This window comes from Nelumbo lutea, chromosome 8 (assembly GCF_056320005.1).
Source record: "Nelumbo lutea isolate HS-2025 chromosome 8, American lotus-T2T, whole genome shotgun sequence".
In the NCBI taxonomy this organism is placed as follows: domain Eukaryota; kingdom Viridiplantae; phylum Streptophyta; class Magnoliopsida; order Proteales; family Nelumbonaceae; genus Nelumbo; species Nelumbo lutea.
In genome coordinates, this window is record NC_142691.1 from 4,786,603 (window position 1) to 4,808,908 (window position 22,306).

At 43.9% G+C, this 22,306-nt stretch overlaps 1 protein-coding gene across 1 annotated transcript; it reads right to left on the reverse strand.

Annotated features, from left to right (window-relative positions):
- Positions 1-16,063: 16,063 nt before the first annotated feature.
- LOC148842297 (coatomer subunit zeta-1-like) lies at positions 16,064-21,905 on the reverse strand. The gene is made up of 6 exons (XM_088959204.1): positions 21,331-21,905; positions 20,397-20,556; positions 19,612-19,759; positions 19,420-19,497; positions 16,594-16,678; positions 16,064-16,279 (listed from the first exon to the last, which is right to left on the reverse strand). Exons 1-6 carry the CDS (start codon positions 21,334-21,336, stop codon positions 16,220-16,222), a joined length of 537 nt encoding a protein of 178 aa, XP_088815330.1. The 5' UTR covers positions 21,337-21,905; the 3' UTR covers positions 16,064-16,219.
- Between the last annotated feature and the right edge of the window lie 401 nt (positions 21,906-22,306).

The window sequence follows — 22,306 nt, forward strand, 5'->3', positions numbered from 1 at the left end:
TACTTATAGTGGTGGTTTTACTTAAAACTGTTGCTATTTCTATTTATTGAACAATAGCTCATATTCTATAGCCATGGATAAAACCATTGCTGTAGAAATTTTTAGCAACGGTACCAAATAAGTCTGTTGCAATACATTTTTTTATTAGCAACGGTAAACCATTGCTATAGGTATACTTGTAGCGATAGTATACAAAATCCGTGGCTATAGGCTTTAGCCATGCCAATATCTGCTGCCATCGACAAAAAACCGTTGTTATATCCTTTAGCAATAGTTTTTTGTATCTTTTCGCAATGGTTTTGTCCGTTGCTAAAGTCCATTTTTCCTGTAGTGAAAAATTATTCGGGCACTCTCACATTTTTCTCTTTTTATAGCTCACTTGAGTTGGAATACCACCAGATTATTGCCAGTGGAAGTCTGAGTCACAGCACACGAGGGAGCGCCCAAATTGTGAATCATCAATAATAGTTATAATAGTTACTATATTAATTATTATAATATTAATTACTATTAATTATAATAGTTATTACTGAATTCAATAATAATTATACTAATAAACCAGCAAGACCATTTCTCCTTCTTTTTCACCTTCTCTTTCTCCTTCTCCTTTTCATTACCATCGAATTTGCTTTGGATCTCTTTACGATCATCCAAATTGGAAGTTTGCTCGGTTTCGGAGGCTTTTCTACGCCGCAGCATCAACATATTCGTTTCCTCCTTACTCTGTTCCTACGCTTCTTAAGTTGTTAACGTTGTTGCTAAATTGGGAAACCAGACAAATCTTTCCTGGGTAAATGATTGATAGAGTCTAAGCTGCACTGTCGAATCTTCTTCGCCTAGTTTCTTTCTATATCTATAAACTTCTCAAACCCTAACCTACACTGGTGTTATAGTCGCCATCGTTCAGAAACGAAGACACCGTTTGCTGTTGCAGCAATAACCTGAAGTCCCGAATCAGAGTTTTCCTACCGGGAAAGAGTGGTAGTTTGTCGTTGGAGCCGCTGAAGTCCTGGAAGGCTCCGCCTCACAAAGCACATTCATTGAGAGTTGGGCAGAGACGGTTGAATGTGCAGAAAGTTTATGTGTAGAAAGATTGTAAATTATTTGATATTTGGCTTTTTTTAGGAAGAGATTGAGAGTAGGAATTTCTCACTTATCAGGTCTGAAGATTGAAAATTGTTTGATATTAAACTTATTTTTAGGAAGATATTGAGAATGGTTCTCAGGTACGAAGAGTTATAATATGGCACCTATGTGGAAGTTAAGAGAAAACAAAATCAGAGATAGTTGGCATAGACTAATTGGCTTTGGGCTTTATTCGTCTGCGAGTGAGTGGTCTCTCTTCTTACAAAGACAGGTGGCTGAATGTAAATAGGTCATTGGGGAGCCTTTCGCCTCATTACATTACTTTATATATATATATATATATATATATATATATATATATATATATATATATATATAAGATTTATTATTAAAAAAGAGAAATATTTTTCATTTATAAATCTACTAAAAATGCTTTATTCGTGAACTCTTTCTCGCACCCTACTATTTACCGGTTGTCTCTTCACAAATCACAACCCACGTAAGTAATTGCTATTAAAAATTAAAATCTCCCTCTCTCTCTCTCCCCCAATCCGTATTTCTGTCTGCGCGCAGCTTCCCATGACAGAGACTGTATGATGAAAATGGATAAAACTTTCATATTCTTAAATTTCGTTGGATTTCTACCGTTTCGTCGGATTCTGGGAAGTGTCCGATGTATGGGGAATCCCTTTGGTCAACAGCTCTGATGGAAGGGAAACAGACCACCCATTTCTTCTTTCAGTCCGTTCCTTTGCTTTCAGAGACGAGAGAGTTAGCCGCAGGAAAAAGGAAGGGAAAAAAGCGAAGAGAAAAGTGAACATCGACACCGTATTGTTCACGAAGAAGGGAAAAAAAAAGAATGCGAGAGATGGAGACGGCATTCGATTTGAGAAAAGGAGAAGAATACAAACGACAAATGCTAGAGAAAGTGTTACCTTTTTTCTTCTCTCTGTTTCTCTTTGATATATTTTCCGTGGTCTCTCTCCCCTCCCCTCATGGAGTCATGGGCAATTGCCAGACCTCCTCACCACTGCCATTATTTCAATGTTTTCTCAAGCCCCCAAACGAGAGAGGGAGAGAGAGACGGTGAACTGTAAAGTGCGAACTATGGGCCGCCTCTGTATGGTTTCTGTCCACCTTCTAATACATGCATTTAGTTTCCATCAAGCATATTAAAATATTAATATTTAAATGTTTTTTAAATAATAATTAGAATAAATAACCATGATAAAATTATAATAAATAATAGTTAATAAAAATATCATAATTATAATCAATTATACAATCTTATAATAATTATTAATCATTAATCCTAATAAAAATTATAAATTTTAATCCATTTGAATTCTATTTAAAAATAATCAAAATTAATAAAATTTATTTTACTAACAATAAGCCATAAAAATATTGAAAATTAATATCCCAATTCGAATATGGTTAAATATTCGAATATTCAGTTCGATTTGAATTCGATTAATTGATTATTTTAGATAATTAATAAATATTTTTATTGATATAAAGTATATAAATATATAAATTATTTATATAACTCAATTATTATATATAAGTTACATAAAATATTTTATATATTATATATAAGACTTAAATAATCGATCGAATTCGATATTTATCGAATTGAATAAGGTCATATCCGAATTCGAATACAATTAACTATTTGATAAGAATAGGATATCTGAATTCGATCTATTAAATATTCAAATTATCTGAATACTATTCGATTATACCGAATATCGAATTCGAAATTGGATTTTCGAATACCGTTGACACCTCTACTCGTAACACTCCTAATTGTGCCTAACCAAATCAAATTGCCCAAGTTAGACTGCATTAGTATTTTAGTTATATAGAATACATTTTAAGTAATTTAAAGTTCACTTTATATTTCATTTAAATATAATAAAATTAACACAAATTTTGATCAACAATGTAGATCCCTATTAGTAGGGGTCCAAGTCAGGTGGGTTGGTCCAGGTTTATGGTCAACCCAAGCCCAACCCTAAAATTTGGGTTTATGGTCAACCCAAGCCCAACCCCTTAAAATTATAATGTATATATGCATTTATGCAAATATGTATACATATATGTAAATATCTATTTTTTTTGGTAAAACATATATGTATATATGTATATATATAAATATAAATGCATAAATTTACATATATACATATGTATGTATGAATGTGTATATATATATATATATATATATATATATATATATATATATATATATATATATATATATATAAATGCATAAATTTACATATATACATATGTATGTATGAATGTGTATAGTTGGGCTGGGCTCGGGCTGAGTTTAGGCTACCTAAGGTCTGGACCTGGGCCCGGCCCAAAAAAATAAAAAAGTCCAAATTATTGGGCTCAAGCCCAGCCCGAGGATTGAAAATACAAGCCCAACCCATATAAAATTTCAGGTAGGGTCGACTGAGGCTCAGGTTGGGCCCACCCAACTTGCACCGTAGTTATTAGACCAAAGAGGCATAAATAATGTTTGAATTGGACTTTAAATGATTTGGCTATACTTTAACTGTTTAAAAATAATATCAATTAAGGGTAAGAATATTGTTCATCTTCTTCTTGCAATTTATTCATCAGTGTCGTCGCCTCTAACAATGCCTCCACCTATCTCTGCTACCTCCATCTCCACCTCTGGCAACGTCGCCAGAGGTGGGCGGAGGCAGAGGCAGTGGCGGGGGGCACCGGTGGTCATTCAATTTATTTGCACCATTAGTGCAAAATGAATTTGCATTGTAAACAACTAGGCATATCAGAAACAATGGCAAAGAAGAGCAATCAATTCACGACAGCAGTTGCCATCAAGATTCAAGACACAATGAAGTCGACGCCTTTCCTGAAGCCTTCAAATCACGTTTTGCAAAAATTGATCAAGAAATGATCAACTCCCTCTTACTGCTGCGCAGGCATTCTTGAATGTGATAATATATATTCATGGAAAAGATCTAGCTAGCTCGAATGATCATATTCTGATGAAGGAAGATTTGGCCCGATCTCGCAAATCACGCCACGTGGCAAAAAACAAGTAGCTCGACACTTAAAACAGCGTACCGAGGGTACAAACACCAAAGGTAAGAGACCAGCTGTTCGAACTCCCTACAAGGTGCCCGAACTCCCTACTTAGAGTTTGAACTCCCTATGAGAAGCCCGAACTCCCTGCAAGGTGCCCGAACTCCCTACGAGGAGCCCGAACTCTCCCTTTGGCCCCGAGTCACACAAAGCAGAGACCCGAACTGGCCCGTCTTATGATAGTTCGGAACCCCCCTTATCCAAACTCAAGACTTCGCCTCACGCACCGCTCCAGGCACTTCGCTTCCAGAGCATTGAACTGTACGAACCACACCGTACCTGACACCGAAGGAGTCCGTATCCAGGGGCGACGCACCTGACTGACTTGGGATCTGACGCTTGACGGCCGCACTGCAAACGGCCACCTGCCACTGTCACCTGTCACCGCTACCTCCAGTTATAGAGACGGCTCCGACAAAAAGAGCAGTGACGGTTCTGCCCCAGCAGAGGCGATGACACCCGAACTGGTAGAAGCACGGAAATACTCATTCCCGACCTGACAGGAGTCTAGGAGTGAGTGCGCGAGGTGGTTATAAAAGGCTTTCCACTCCCCCAAAGAGGAGGATGCAAACTTTGCGCTATCTGGTTTTATCTTGCCTTTGAAGGATTCTAACTTAAGCTTTGGAGCCTTTACACCGGGTTCCCCCCGGAGCTTCCTCATCTCCTCCGTTTCAGGTTCCCTGCTACTCAGTTCAGAAGCAAGGTCGTTGACGGCTAAGACCGGCTGGATTGCGCATCATCAATTGGCGTCGTTTGTGGGAACACTTCAAAAAGCCTCCCTCCAAACTCCCATAACCCCTTTTCTTCAAATAACCCAACACTCATGGCCTCCTCCAGCAACGTCGGACGTGGCACGAAGACAAACACCACCGGGGAACAACTTCAAGTCCCCGTAGTGTGTGTTGGATAGTCCACCATCCCCCTTTCGGTGGATGGGATCCCCGGCTTGAATGCGCCACTAGCGGTGGCGCCCGTAAACCTTCTTGCCACAAGCATCCCCTTTCCTCCCCCTATTGAGACAACCTTTACTGAACCAACTGTCGTCCCCCTGGCAGCCAGCCAAAACCGGTTGGATGACATGATGCAGTGCATGCGGGCAATGCAAGCCCAAATGCAACAGTTCCAGCAGCACCGGCTTCACCAACACCAAGTGTTGCACAACATCTCCCAGTATCACTATCAACAGCAGTTCCCCCAACTGCCACTGAACCAACCACTACTTCCACCTCGCCACCCCGCTCCGAGGCCGGTCAAGGCCTCCTCGCAGGATGGACGCCCCCACCAAGGAAAGGCCTCTCGGTCCCAGAACCCCCCTAACAGCCAGGCCTCGTCCCCAGGCCAAAGAGAGAAAAAAATCATCCCCACTTCGCAGCTCGCAGGCGGGTCGGGAACCTCGCCCGCGAGATCGGCACCTCGGTGCTCCAAGCCCGAGTTCCCGCTCACGGAATACCGATTCGACGCCTTGGCGGTAGACTACCAGCATTCCGGGCCCATCGAGCTCGGCAACATGGAGGCCAGTAGCGCCAGTACAAGGCCCACTCAGCAACGAAGGCACCGGCGAAGTCGCCGAACCACCACCCGTGTCTTGTCAAAGCTCAGAGGCAAAGAAGAGACGAGCTCGGACAAGGTAGGAGCTGCCCCGATTCTCTCAGTTCCTTCACCCCGTGCATCAGAACTCCTAGCGGTCCCCTTACCCAGAAATTTCAAGCTCCCACCTCTGGACAAGTACGACGGGTCCTTCGACCCCAACGACCATGTTGACGCTTTCCAGTCCCAAATGCACCTCGCTAGGGCCAGCGAATCGAACATGTGTGTGGCCTTCACCACCACCTTCAAGGGGGTAGCCCGCACTTGGTACAGGAACCTGGCCCCCGGGGTCGATAAAGTGCTGGGCCCAGTTCGTGCAGGTCTTCACCGCACACTTTGTCACCAGCAAACAATGCCCCAGAACAGAGGAAAGCATCTTCGGAGTAGTCCAAAGGGAAGGAGAATCCATCCGGGGCTACATCAAGTGATTCAATGAAGCATGCTTGCAGATACCGCGGTTGGACCCCGAGGTGCAGCTCGCGACGGCCAAAAAAGGGGTAACGCACAAAGAATTCAAATGGCACATGGTAGCTAACCAGCCCGCAACCGTGGCCGAATTCCTCAAGCTCGCAGACAAGTTCATGAGGACAGAGGAAGAAATCAACCAACGAACCGAAGGCGGGAACGAGAAAAGAAAGAGGGAAGGCGAGCCCTCCAACCCAGTCGACAGGAAAAACCCGTCCCGGGAGCCGAAGCCGAACCAGTCATTCCGAGCTCCCCTAGCAGTTCGGATGGATTACACGCCGTTAAACACAAGGCGGACCGAGATCTTAATGACGATCAAGGACGCCCCATACGTGAAGTGGCCACCTCGCCTAAAGAGAAATCCGAACGAGAGAAATAAGAATTTGTATTGTAGTTTCCATAGAGACCATGGTCATAGTACCGAGCAGTGTAATAATCTCCGGGACGAGATAGAGGGGCTCAACCGTCGCGGATACTTGAGAAACTTTGTACATCACAACAATAATAACAATAAGGCAGGTCGGCAAGGGGAGCACGAAAAGGATGCCCCGAATCTAGCAGCAGACCTGCCGAACCGTTGCAGCGACAGCCTCCGGAAGAGAGGTCAGTTCTGGGAACCATCCATGTAATTGTGGTAGCAGGGTGTACCTCGGCAGCGGCCCGGACTTCAGTTCGTGAAGCGGCCCTCGAGGAACGGAACCCCCCAAAGAGACCAAAGATCGAAGAACCAATCTTCTTCACGGAGGACGACGCGCGAGGGGTCCACTACCCCCACGATGACGCGCTTGTCATTAAACTAAGGATCAGCGACTTCGAGGTCAGACGCGTACTCGTAGATTCGGGCAGCTTAGCGGACATCCTCTTTAAATCAGCATTTGACTAACTACAGTTACAGAGGAGCGAACTGAAGCCCGCGAACACTCCCTTGGTGGGTTTCAACGGAGAGGAAGTCAAGCCCCTCGGAAAAATAACAGTACTTGTGGAAGTCAGCACATGGCCTTGTGCGGTCAGACTCAACCATGATTTCTTGGTAGTCGCGACCCCCTCCCCATACAATGCCATAATAGGGTGGCCGATCACGCATATCCTACGGGCGGTGGTCTCCACCTACTATTTGGCCATGAAGTTCCCTACGGACTTCGGTGTGGGGGTAGCGCGGGGCGACCAGCTCGAGTCCCGCAAGTGTTATGTTGCCGCCCTGAAGGGAGAAACCAAGGCGGCCGATGACCTCGAACTAGAGCGGCCTGTAGAGCAAGGTGAGGAACGAGCTTCGCCCATAGAGGAAACGGTCGCAATCCCGACTTTGGCTACGGACCCAGCTCGCACACTTCAGATCAGTGCTTCCGTCGAGGAACCCCTACGAACCAAACTGGTGAGTTTTTTACTTCAAAATTTAGATATTTTTGTCTAGCCCGTGGCTGACATGCCCGGCATTATCCCCGGCCTGACTCACAAACTTAATACTGACTCTGTAGTCAGACCCATTAGACAGAAGAAACGCAACTTAGCCCCAGAACGCTGGAGGGCGGTCGACGAGGAGGTCGAGAAGCTCCTCGCAGCAGACTTCATAAGGGAAGTCCATTACTCGAGCTGGGTGGCCAACCCGGTGCTGGTAAAAAAGGCGAATGACAAGTGGCGCATGTGCGTCGACTACACCGACCTGAACCGAGCTTGCCCGAAAGATTTCATCCCCCTCCCCAGAATTGACCGCCTAGTGGACGTGACCTCGGGACATGAGTTGCTAAGCTTCCTGGATGCCTACTCGGGCTACAACCAAATCCGGATGGACCAGTCCGATGAGGAAAAAACCAGCTTCATAACCGAGTTCGGCCTATACTGCTACAAGGTCATGCCCTTCGGATTAAAAAATGTCGGGGCGACCTTCCAAAGACTTGTAAATAGGCTGTTTCGGCCCCCGATTGGCATGAAGATAGAGTGTTATGTAGATGACATGGTCGTCAAGACACAATTTTCACAAGAATTAATACAATACTTAGATTCCGTCTTCCAAATCCTGCGTCAGTTTAGCATGAAATTGAACCCCAACAAATGTGTCTTCGGCGCTACCTCGGGCAAATTCCTAGGCTACATTGTCAATCGGCGCGGTATTGAGGCCAACCCGGACAAGATAAAGGCCATTCTAGATATGAGATCACCTTGGAAAGTAAAAGAAGTTCAGAGGCTAAACGGCCGCATAGCCGCTGTAAGCCGCTTCATGTCCAAATCAGCAGACCGCTGCCTACCTTTCTTCAAAGCAATCAAAAGCAAAGGGTTCGAGTGGACCCAAGACTGCCAGCTCGTGTTTGACGAGATAAAAGGTTACCTCGCTAGTGTGCCAACCTTAGCCCGGCCCGAGGAGGGCGAGGTCTTAGAACTGTACCTCTCGGCAAGCGACGAGGTGGTCAGTTCGGTACTAATAAAAGAAACAGACCGGGTCCTGCGACCCATCTATTATGTTAGTAAAATTTTGCAGGGAGCAGAGACAAGGTAGCCGCAGATAGAAAAGCTAGCATACGCACTGGTTACAGCAGCTCGGAAACTCTGCCCGTACTTCCAGGCTCACACCGTCATCATCCTGACTGACAAACCTCTGAGACAAGTTTTACTCAAACTCAAGGTTTCCAATCGACTGATGAAATGGGCCATCGAACTCAGTGAGTACGACCTCCAGTACAAGCCAAGAACTTCTATTAAGGCCCAAGCCTTGGCAGATTTTATCGCCGAGTGCACGTTTAGCCTCGAAGCTCCTGAGTCGGTCGAGCCCGAGATCCCCAGTTCAGGCGAGCTCGGAGCTCCCAAGCCAATAGAGTCTGAACCCTGTAAAGTAGCAGTCAGTGTAGCATCTCTCCTGGTTAGACCAAGCGCGAACTGGAATGAGGAGCCCGGGATCCTTCACGTAGATGGCTCCTCGAACCAATAGGGCAGCGGGGTTGGAATAGTGCTACGCGGCCCGAGCGGAACAAAGTTGGAATACGCACTACACTTTGAGTTCACGGCATCCAACAACGAGGCGGAGTACGAGGCACTGATAGCCGGGCTGAACCTAGCGCACAAGGTCAGAGCAAAGCACATAGTTATTTGCAGTGATTCTCAGCTCGTGGTCAACCAAGTTACAGGCGAGTACAAAGCACGCGAGCTCACTATGATTGCATACTTGGCAAAAGTAAAAGAGGCTCTGCTCAACTTCCAGTCACACTTCATCAAGCAAATCCCGAGGTCAGAGAACACTGAGGCTGAAGCCCTATCCCGACTCGGCAGCACGAGTCACAATGCCATGAGAACCGTGTACATAGAGGACTTACCTCGGCCCAGTATTCTTGGTGGGGCAGAAGAGGTCGCTCCTGTCTCTGAAGTAGAGCTGAGCTGGATCGACCCACTCACGAGCTTCCTGCTAGACGGAACCCTCCCTGCGGACCACAATGCAGCCAAGAGGGTGCAGCGCCAGGCAGCCAAATACATCATAATAGACGAACGGTTGTACCGACGATCCTACACGCTCCCCTACCTGCGATGCTTGCGACCGGCCGAAGCCGAGCTTGTACTCCGTGACACTCATGAAGGCTTGTGCGGCAGACACCTGGGGGGCAGAGCCCTCGCTCAAAAGGCACTTTGACAAGGATACTACTAGCCAACGATGAAGACAGAGGCCGTCGAGCTCGTCAGAAAATGCGACAAGTGTCAGAAGCATGCTAATATCCACCATCAGCCTGCTGTCGACCTCAAGTACCTCACCAGTCCATGGCCCTTTGTACAATGGGGCATCGACCTTCTGGGGCCATTCCCACCAGCGACAGGTGGGAGAAAATTCCTAGTGGTGGTAGTAGATTACTTCACAAAGTGGATAGAAGCTGAACCTCTGGCAACGGTTACAGCCCGAAACATACAGAACTTCTTTTGGAAGAACATAGTATGTCGCTTCGGGCTACCTCAGGTACTGATCTCCGACAACGGCAAACAGTTCTAGGATATCAAGTTCCAAGAATGGTGCCAAAGTATGGGAATTAGTCAGAACTTCACGTCGGTCGCACACCCGTAGGCAAATGACCAAACAGAAGTAATGAACAGAGCCATCCTCCGCGGACTAAAAGCACGACTAGACCGAGCTAAAGGGTTGTGGGCGGATGAGCTACCAAGTGTTCTATGGGCTCACCGAACCACGGAAAAAACCGCCACAAGGGAGACCCCCTTTAACCTCACATACGGCACCGAAGCGGTAATCCCGACGGAAATCGAAGTACCTACGCTGCGACTAGAAGCATACGACGAGCAGACAAACGAAGACGAGTTACGCACCAACCTCGACCTACTAGACGAGTTGAGAGACCTCACACGCATCCGAACTGTGGCTTACCAGCAAAAGGTAGCTCGGTACTATAACGCCAGAGTAAAGAAGAGGAACTTCCGCCTCGGCGACCTGGTTCTCCGTAAGGTCATGGTACCCGAACCCGGCGTAGGAAAACTCAGACCAAATTGGGAAGGACCCTACAGAGTAAAGAAAGCACTCGGGGGGCATACGAGCTCGAAACCCTAGAGGGAAAACAAGTACCCCGAGCATGGAACATTGTCAACCTAAGGCGATACTACATATAGACCGCCAAGCAAAGCGGATAAAATCACCACCAAAACCTACGGGCTAGGATGCCAAACTAACGAAGAAACCTCGACACAGGCAAGCAAAGAAGAGTCAGCCAAAGGCGAAACGGAGACAACGAACTAATAGGGACATCGGCATCTCAGAGCACCAAAATAGGCCGCGCGAGTGCGGTAACCTGAGCAGAAAACAGATCGGACGTATAGTCAGTTCGGCAAATACGTTCAGTTCGGAAAATATGCTCAGTTCAGGAGAAAGAATAACCAACACTTAAACAAAAGTCATTCCATTTCAAAAGTAAGGTAGTACATAAAAAAAATTACAAGCCCGGAGCTATTTCTTCATCATCAGAAGGCACTTCAACATAACCCGAAGGCCCCGCCTCGCCCTCGGAGTCTGGCTCAGCGTCAGCAGCATTAGCCATCTCCTGAGTTATGCGCAAAGTGGATATGGCGCTAACATCGAGCTCGGGGTACGTATTCCGGATCATCCACCGGCTTAGTTTAAAACTCCTCCTATATGAATCCACCATCAGATCATCAAAGCCCGATGAAGCAATGTACTCATCGACGACCTTCTTCTTGGCATCTTCGATACCTTGAGAAAAGATCTGCGTCCTCTCCCTGATGTCCTCCTGAAGATACTCGACCTGATGCTACAGATCCAGCCTCAAGTCCGCCATGTGCTTCACCACCACTCCATGGCCTCGGCATCTCTCTGAGACCTCGCTTGCTTGATCCGTGAAAAACGAGCAGTCTCTTCAGTAGCACGAGCAGCCTCCCCGGCAGCACGAGCAGCCTCCTCGGCAGCGCGACGAGCCTCTTCGGCAGCTCGCGCCTGCCTCGAGTTCCTCTCCACCTGAGCCGACAAGGCGTGAATAGAAGAATTCACCACCAAAAGAGACCGAATAATCAAAAGAACCAACAAAACAAAAGCCAAAGAGCTCTAAAAAAGGAAAACACTTACCACCATGGCATGGGTAACGGCACGACATGCCACTTGATGTAGAGGGAGATCGGTCCACGCCGCGACCTCCTCGGGGAAGATAGCCTCTTTACTCTTTTGAAGAGCATGGGTCGGCGTCAATACACTCCTGAAATCCCCCGGGGCCCCCGAGCCCGAGGGCACAACTCGCGTATGAGCAGACCTGGAGTAAGTAGGAGCCCCAGAGTATGTAGCAGCCCCTGTGTATGTAGTCTCAGCATAAGGGCCCCCTGTTGGCTCCTGCATCGGAGGGACCATCTCGGGCTCCCTGGGCGGATCTTCTGGCTGATAGCCTGGCACCTCGGGCTCCGCATCTTGAGGCATCTCGGCGCGAGTTCGCTTGGCAACTTGCTTTCTCCTCTTCATACATTGAAACAAGTGCCCACCCCTGGTCCCTCGCGAATCCATCACACCTGCGAAAAGAAGTTCGCCATCAGTAAAAAGTAAGAAAGACAGCAAGATAAGAGTCTCTAAGTGAAGAACCTGCTCAAGCTCAGGCCGGCCGCAATGAGCTTGGCCTCCGTCAGATACCGTTGACACTTCAGCCCAAGCCGCGCCCATTGTCGGAGGCCCTTCGCCGTCTCATTGTCAAGCGTGACCTCGGAGTCAGGAGCGGCCATCCCCCACCCGGTCTAAAAAGGCCACCCCAGCACACTTCGCACCCCAAAATAGTCACGCTTCCATGTTGGGACCTTGTTGGGGAGCTCGTGTAAAAGCTTAAAGCCCGGGCGAGGAGACAGGTAGTAAGCCCGCCTGCGCCCGGGGAGGGGACCCGCTTGCCTCTTAAGCATCAAGATTGAAGAAAAAATCTCCAAGTCCAACGGAAAGCTCTCGTCGCAGAATAAGGAGATTGTCCCCCCAAGCTTTGAATGGAATTCGGGTGAAGTTGGCCGACCGTCACGCCGAAGTGGTTCAAGACTTCGACAAAGAGGGGATGGAAAGGCAATCGCAGCCCCACGGTGAGCTGCTCCCGGAATATCACGATCTCATCAGGACCGTGTTCCCAAGGAAAGCTACCCGAAGGTATGAAATAAGCATACTCCCCGGGCAAGTTATAGTAAGTAATGAGGGATTGGAGCCCCTCGGGCGTCATGGTCGAAGGGCCGAACTTGTCTAACATCCGACCCCGACGAGAGGTGGACGCCAAACTACCCGAAATGCCACAGCCTACGAGCTCGAACTCTTCCTCGAGCTCTACCTCCGGCTCGCTAGGGCTATCGGGGGATGCAACTTGGTTCGTAGAACTTGCATCAGACCCGCTGAAAGGACTATCTGAGCCATCCGAGCTAGACATCGGGAGTGATGAGATCCAGGAAAGTACTCACCCGGATAGAAGCTGTAGACCACAGGAGCTCGGACGAGCGGAAGACCTTGAGCGTGAACTGGAAAAACTTGGATGCGAACTAGATGCGAGCTGAAACTCAGACGTGAGCTCGAGAGAAAAGTGACAACAACTGGGGTCCCCCCCGCTATTTATGCTCACAGCGACCGAAAGGCAACGGCTTAGATCAAAGCCAAATCCGACGGCCTACAGCCGCACTAATCGCACATCCCCCGAGACCGAGACGTGATTGGCGCACGTCTTTCTGAAACTGACAGCGCCGGCGCACATCTTTTCGAAACTAACAAAACGCCAGCGCACATCTCCTTAGAAAAAACAGCAGCGGCACGTCTTTTTCAAATTTCAAAGTGCAGTACAAATCTACCTGACACCTTGCGAACTCCCCGCGCCAGGGCAAGACCCTTAGCATGAGGAGTGGGGGGCAATTGATGAAGGAAGATTTGGCCTGACCTCGCAAATCACACCACGTGGCAAAAAACAAGTAGCTCGACACTTAAAACATCGTACCGAGGGTACAAACACCAAAGGGAAGAGACCAGCGGTCCGAACTCCCTACAAAGTGCCCGAACTCCCTACTTAGAGTTCGAACTCCCTACGAGGAGCCTGAACTCTCCCTTTGGCCCCGAGTCACACAAAGTAGAGACCCAAACTGGCCCATCTTATGACAGTTCGGAACCCCCCTTATCCGAACTCAAGACTTCACCTCACGCACCGCTCCAGGCACTTCGCTTCCAGAGCATTGAACTGGACGAACCACACCATACCTGACACCGAAGGAGTCCGTATCTAGGGGTGGCGCACCTGACTGACTTGGGATCTGACGCTTGATAGCCGCACTGCAAACGGCCACTGTCACCTATCACCGCTACCTCCAGTTACAGAGATGACTCTGACAAAAAGAGCAGTGACGGTTCTGCCCCAGTAGAGGCGATGACGCCCGAACTGGCAGAAGCACATAAATACTCATTCCCGACTTAACAAGAGTCTAGGAGTGAGTGCGCGAGGTGGTTATAAAAGGCTTTCCACTCCCCCAAAGAGGAGGATGCAAACTTTGCGCTATCTGGTTTTATCTTGCCTTCGAATGATTCTAACTTAAGTTTCGGAGCCTTTACACCGGGTTCCCCCCGGAGCTTCCTCATCTCCTCCATTTCAGGTTCCCTATTACTCAGTTCAGAAGCAAGGTCGTTGACGGTTAAGACCGGCCGGATTGCGCATCATCATATTCTATGGGCACTGAATCCTCTATTGCCCTCGAATTTCTCTTGCTCTTGGGAACTATATAAGAAAGAGAATCCCTCGTTTCTTCTTTGTCAGAGAGAAGGCTTTGAACTCTGAGTTCTGAAGCTTCTCAACATTGTTAGCTCTCGTTGCCTCCACCTTGAACTAGTAATTAAAGCAGCTAGTTTCAGCTAGCAGATCTCACTGATCTCCTGTTAAGTTATATAGTTCTTCTAATAAGCTTTCACTTTTGCATATATCATGAACATAATGGGTTCGACTAAAATTCAAAAGGGTTTCGTTATTTTAGTGTAATAATCACTCCATGATCCACATTACGCCCTCTCTGATCAAGAGTATCTGGTTTTGTTTCTATGGTGCAGGAGAAAATATCAGATACAGTTCTGCTAGTTCAGAGAGAGAGAGAGAAAAAGAGAGTTTCTCCTCGGATGGGTCATTCAACTGACGAAGATATGCAAAACAGGGAGATGGACATTGAGAGTCTGCCATCCTCATGTCCTTGCACGGAGAACTTGTCATTGCACGTTCACAAGGTGGAGGCGGAGGTGTTGCCAGAGACGGCAGTGGGTGGTGGCAGATGGCGACACTGATGAATGGATTGCAAGAAGGAAAAGATGGGCCGTGTTTTGCCATTAATTGATATTATTTTAAAAATTTAATCTACTTTTGAAATTTTTTTAAAAATATTACTTTTATTGATATTAAGGCTCAAAAGTTGCCATTATCTACTATATAATCCCTTATTTTTATTAAAAAAAACGTTAGTTTTATTTTTAGTCACAGTCACGGATGATAATTTTCACATTACTCTTTTTTTTTGACAAATAAATTATAAATGTCACTTTTTAAGTGTTGGTTGAACCGGATCGGTTAGTTTTTGTTCAGATAAACTAGATTCTTAAATGAGTAAACTTGCTCGCTTTTAGGTTACGTTTGCTTGACCCACCACAGGACACGTAGTTGGCTGCTTTAGGTTAAATTTCACAAGTTAGGTGTTTATAAAATAATAATAATAAAAAAAAAAACTATCAAACAAAAGCAAAGCCTTAAACATGTAGAGCGAATCAAGAAAACCAACAAAACTATCAAATTGAAAAATCCTCAGATATTTTCTCTAGGGAAATCAAAGAAAAATCCTAAGGTATTTTCCCTAGGGAAATTCAAAGAAAATGAAACGATTGGATTATTTTACCATATATTTGGGATAAGGCGTGGATAATGAACTTATGATGGGGCCATCAACCTAGAACACTTTATTAGTTTAAGACAGCCTTTGAATTAGCGATGTGTGAATTGACTAAATTCATTTCAGCTCTACATGTATTAGGCGTTGGGCAAATGCTAATGGTAAATCTGCTGCAACGTAAAGTTTACCACATATAGCCACACTCCTCCCTGTGAAATTATGAACTCCCATGGATTTGATAAGTTACCTACTTGTGACACCACCCCTCTTGGCTCTTGCTAGGTAAGCTTCACATTAAAAGAAATTTACCGTAGGACTCGAGAATTCCAGAGCCCACAGCTGTCGATGGGTCACGTCTGCCCAATAGAACCCAAATAAAACGAACTGATTATATTGGTTCTGGTTCTAAGTTTTGTTATTCCAAACCGATTAAGAAGAAGAAGAAAGGGAGCTTGAGACATATCATCAATCCATTCATATACTATATTATGTAAGAAGAAAAGCGAATCATTTAACTGTATAATATATTCCACTATTGCACTTGCACCCAGAATGAGAAATTTTAAAAGAATAACAGGGTAAACACCTCCATCTTAACTTCGTGTGGGTTCAAGCATCATTTCAGAAGGGATCTTGTAAGATGTTCGCGTGCAGTTGCCAGCGCTTGAGTTATAGTCTGTCAATAAATAGTATTATATTAGATTATAATAGAATTCAAGATAAGGATAGACCATAAATCCTCTAAAATTTGTCTAGATCATCAGGTTTATTATAAGTAGAAGGGTATGTGTTCCATGTGGATGAATATAATCAATGTTGAGAGGGTTATCTTAATATTTGGAGGGAAATAGCATTGATGAGAAGAGGATTCGTAAAGCAAGTTTTGTTGTAATATAGTAAAGATTATAGTTGCCTCTTCTGCAGTCGCTACTATTACTATAATGGTATTACTTTTGGCATTGGGGACTACAATAGGAAGAGCCACTTCACCTGCTCAGATAAGGGTGCTGATGTATCCATACTATGTGACGAAACTTTTCCTGCAATGACACTTGCTTCTGTTTCAAGAATCAACCTGCACGAAACACAGTGCGTCACTTTGGACAATCTCTTGAATGAGCCAAAGAACAATGTAAGCAAACTATGTTGAGGAATTACATAGAAAAAGTAAACCCTCCAAACTTCCAGTTAAAGTTTAGGTTTTTATTCTTGGTAGTTTTGGTTCTGGAAGAACATTTATTTTAAGGATTCCCATGAATAACACTTTGAAGGAAATAAGCTTTGTGGCAAATGTTAATACAAGTTGATAAATATTCTTAAACGAAGACCAATTTAAATGTAACAAGATGGACCAACTTATATGCTTACTGAATTTAGGCCATCGCTTTTTAGCCTCTAATTGAAAAAAAAAAAAAAAAAAGATCCTTCAAAAAGAGAAAACAAGAACATCAATTTCATATTTGCAAACCCACGTAATCGAAGGAATGATAGTGGCTCAGTTTTAAGCATCAGCCACTCCCCTTAGAATCTGTTATGATCTTCAGTTTTGAAACATCCATGAATGACAGCTTCCTTCACGCCTCCAAGGACAGTTATCATATCTAGAGACATAAATAGGATCAGGAGCACATCCAATTGTAATAGGTGCTGTGGGATTAGCATGATAATGCAAAAGGAAGCAGCTCATATCATCCACGTCCTCAGAAAGAGATCCCATCAGAGTTCAGCCACCAAAAACCTAGATCACGGAGCTCCAATTGCCAAAATTGTTTCTCCAAAATTGCACATTTATATTGTAATGACCTGACAATGGTTTAAAAAACCTTGTGGTTAAAGGTGCATGATGGACCTCAATATAGAGTTCACTGGAAATCTAACTCAAATGTCTCTCATAAACCTGTCAGCGTCTATGACAAAAATAACTATAAAAGCCTATACAGGCCATTCTTGAAGAATTTCCTTTATAGTGATTCTTCTCAAGTTCTTGTTCCTTCTAGACCTTTACCTTTTGACTCATTAACTTTTATAAATCAATGATAAGGATAAAATTAGAATTGAATGCATTTGTAGCAATCTATAGCTCAAATAGGTGATAGAACGAAAAGTAGACATGTCCATAGAAGACATCCTTCTATACTAAGAAAGAATTTCCCGATGCAGTCCTTGATCAATTGGAATGACAAATAGGATTTCTGCAGCTGACCCTACATGATTTAAGATAATATTTTCTTGTGTTGAACCGAGTTGAGTTGAGAAGGTAGCACAGACACAACTTGACAGGGGATATGGGCCTTGATAAAGTGAAATTGTGAAATACAACTTGTGAAGTCAACCTTATATAGTTGGCATTCATTTTCATTGGGTCGAGTTGAGTAGATAGCAACAAACATGATTATAATGGAAAGGTCAAATTACATGTTTTGATGTCTGTCAATGGAACAAATATCCAATGAAAGGCCATCGATGATCTCTGAGGTTAAAAACAATGAGTTCCTAAAACCCTTGATAGCCATAAAGAAATAAACTAAGATTGCCACTTAGACCTCTTCAATTCTTTTATCAATAATAATTAAGATTCTATTAGCATATAAAAAGATCTGTACAGACCCCACCAGTGTGAGCTTATCTTACATTGCCGGTCCCGAGCCCATATAAAAGAGGAGGGTTGTATTAAGCTGGTGCCAGCATTGAAGCTTTTTGCAAACTCCTATGATCTGGGGATATGGAACCAAACAGAATGGAATGGTGAAACAGGATACATGTAAACTCCATGTAGTTGAGACAAGGCTTAGATGATGACGACGATGAACATAAAAAGATGTCTATGGAAAAGTTCCAAGCACCCCTTGTAGGTAGCTAAACTTGATTAGACTCCCACTCTGTAATATTACACTAACTTCCAATTACAAATTTCCACCCAATGAAGTTAATCCCTGTTTTTTCTAGCTCAAGTTGTTAGCCAATATCACTTAACAGTATCCATTTGTAGGTTACTCTCAATTCTGTTGCCAGTTTATTGATTTCCCTTATCATGTGTCTATATGACCAAGACCCTGCATAATTCCTTTTATCCATCTTAGAATTACTTAGGGCTCTCCTTCAACCCACTATATCTCTGAGATTCAGAGATTGAGACATCCTTAGACCATGTAGCCAGTGTTGTATAGACTTGGACATGGGAACCCAAAAAAGTAGGATTCTTTGACATGTCTGACAAATAATAGCTAAAATGTAGTAATGTACCCTTCCCAGTTTCTAAACACTCCCCCTATTTCTTCTGACCTCATTCTGTAAGGTGACATCATTTGTTTATGAATAACAGAAAATTATATTTCATGAGAGAAAATTTCCTTCCTGCCCCAGAAAAGAAGGAAGACGAGTCAATCTTGTCTCAACCACCTATACTATACTTAACAACAATATGAGTGCAAGCTGGGTGTTTAGTAACTAATGTTGAAAAGTCAAATCCCACAATCCATAAGTTCTCATGAAACCAAAAGTTCATCCTCACATAAGTACCAGGTCACCAGTTTTAAGTGGGGCATGTCCTATGCACCTCTTTATGCTATGTAAGTTGTTTGTGCACAAGGGAATTCCATCCTGGGAAGCATGAGAAATAAAATCTCCAGATATGTAAAAGTCTGCACTAAGTAGTGTTTTCCTGAAATGTCTATGTTCACATGTCAAGGCCACCACTGTCTGATTAACAAGAAAAAGAACAGGAATATAGGTGGAGATGATTATGCAACTATAGGAATCACATAACAAAGAAGAATAATAGAAGAAGACCAACTACATGAAAAATATATTGCATACCCTCCATCTACAATTTCATCAAGGCACAAAAGAATGAGATCCAGATTTTCTAGTGCTTCTCTTTTGTCAACGTTGTTCCTACAACAAGGAGATGCTAGCATTAGAAACAACTGACGCATAAATTAGACTATCAGCATTTGAATTAAGAAGAACCAGTAAACCATGATCCTGAAAGGCCACAGTTAATGAGACCTGAGGAGAAGACCAACTGCATCAAAGAACCCCTGGAGAACTGTTGCTAAGATGAGCTCATTCTCATCATCACCACCCGTAACAAAAAAGTGTAGGTCCTGAATGAACTTATAGACCACTATATTGTTCTCGAACATTGCTATCTCCGCTGTATATAGTAAAAGAGAGGCATATTAACAAGGAAATATTTAAATAGTAAAACTAAATCAAGTATAACTCATATTCATTTATGTGATATCTGAAAACCAATTAACCAAAACTTAAATATGATAGCATTTTATGTACAGGCATGTAAGCATGTTGTTGAAATTTTGCACAGAGAAAACCATTCTTGGGTTTGATCAGGTCGTGAAAGCCTAAGAGGCAAGTCCTGCAGTTTCATCTTTTACCCTGTCAACTTGCCCATGGACATTTTGCAAATTTGCACAGAGAAATTCATCTTCTTGGCTGTGTGGTGTTTTGGCTTTCTTCTTATCTTTACTTGCTCAAATTTTCAGAAGATCCTTTTTTTCATGGGGCCATCGGAATCGATGTCTTTGTAGTTGGCTGTTTATTTTGTAGTAACCATTTTGAGAAAAATGGGAATGGCAAGCTTGGCCTGCTATAGAGTAATCCAAATTGAGTTGGTTTCAGTCAAGTAGAGAAGTCAAAAGTTACAAACCTTGATTCATGCATATGATTCCTGAGGTATCAATATCATGCTAAGAAAAACATTCGCTGACGCTCATAAATACATCTGAAAATTCAAAATTGCATAAACCAGAAAATGAGTAGAGGACATTTACCTTCTGTCCGAGCATTTGTCTTCTGAGTTTTAGTAAAGACAGCCTTCTCAAAAGCCAACTTTGTATTAAGCGTGGGCCAGTCATCTGAGTAATACTTGACAGCTACGCGTTTCCCTTCAGAATCCAGAAGAAGAATGTTCTTTATTGAAGGACAGGACTCCTATATAGAAAAGAAAATTAGACAACAAGGCAAACAGGAGATGTGAGTTTACGAAGAGAACAAGCATCTTTCAAATAAAAAGATGAAAATAAACACATTACAAAAATTCCCAACCTTGAAATTCATTCAGAATCGTCTCCAACATTACTGGCTTATAATTCGAGAAATTGTTGAATTCTATAGATCTCTAGTTGTAAGTATCATTTCATTTGCAGAAAGAAAGAGAAGATGCAAAACCAACCCCAAAGGCACAGAAAAAGCAACTTGGGTACTGGTTCTGTGTAAGAGAACGCGTTTGGAACATGGAGCAAAAGTCTCTTGATAGTTGAGACCAATTCTTCAAATCTACCCAGCATTACATCCAAAAATTCTTCAAAGTGTGTCATTATAAATAAATTAACCTTTGTACTTTTACAGATCTAAATTAAGAACTGGGAACGGATAGGAATACAGTGAGCCGTAAAAAGTAGGGCGGAAGTTGAACTAAAAAACGCAACAATTGGAGAAAGAACAAGTTTTGTGTTCTTTCGAAATAGTAGGAATAGAACTCCAAGAATGGGCAGATGGAAGAACGCTCATTCGAACTGCAAATATACTTAAAACATCAAAAGGCATTTCAGTTTGGTTTCATGTTTCTTGCAGAAGCAAATTAGATTCGTGCACCGTAGACCAGACCTACCGGATCTAAGATTAGAAAATGAAAAAGGAGTTCTCTTTAAATATTAGAATGGGGAAACAACAGAGCATTTTGAAATGGGAGATGGATTCTCTTACCGCCATTAGTGAACTCTGAAACCCGAGCAGCAGCAGAGCTAGATCCGAAGACGCTGCAACGCATACGGTATAGTGGTATACCAGTTGACTCCTTCAGGCTCTGTGCTTTTTATTTCTCTCTGTTATTCTCTCTATAAAAACTTTGGCTGTGTGGACAACGGCCTGAGTTGTTGGGAACGTTTTTTGAAAGGACACGTCAACCCATTCAGTCCCCTATTTGTCTTTTTATTCAAAAGAACATTAAGCGTAATTACTCTTTTATCCCCATCCATGGATGACTCCAACCGCCAAAGTTTTTTCCGGCGATAGCTGCGTCAAATTGGCGTGCCGCGCTGCATGGCTTATTGGGCTATGATGGGTTGAATGTAAAACGAACTCAGGCCCACAGTGTTTTCGATGAATGAATCAAGATCGGATCTGCGATCTGCTCCCCTTACTGAGCGCGTTGCACTTGAACCTCACAGCACGTTTTGGCCGTGCATTTGGAAGACCGGAACATGAGGTCAGAGTGAGGCACGATGTAAGACGAGCATATCCATCCGAACTCCAATGAATTCCGATTAGCGGAACAGGATGACTGTTGAGTGGGTTGTGGAATTAATAATGAAACTAGCGAGGCGAGGGGCCCAGCAAAAACATGATGATAAATTCGAAAGAAAAAAATTGGAAACGAAGAAATTAATAGAAAATTTGTAAGTCTGTAAATGCATTGGATAAAAAGAAAAAAAGAAAAGAAAAGCAAAAGTTCATAAAGATGTAACGTGCTTTCATTATCACGAAGGTGACAACGCTTCAATGAAAACTGTGTGTAATGAACTATTTTTATTTAATAAAAACATATTTTATATAACAAAACCGCATCTTGTGTAATGAAAATAATATAAATAAATGAATTTAATTAATTAAATAAATTAGACCCATGGGCAACCTTAACGGGGGCTAACGATGAGATAAGTCACCTATGTTTCTGTCTTTC

Coding starts and splice junctions, on each gene's coding strand:
- LOC148842297 (XM_088959204.1), bottom strand. Junction 16,679..19,419: donor GATGAAATTGTAGATGGAGG/GTATGCAATATA, acceptor TGTTTCGTGCAG/GTTGATTCTTGAAACAGAAG. Junction 16,280..16,593: donor CAGCACCCTTATCTGAGCAG/GTGAAGTGGCTC, acceptor ATTTATTGACAG/ACTATAACTCAAGCGCTGGC.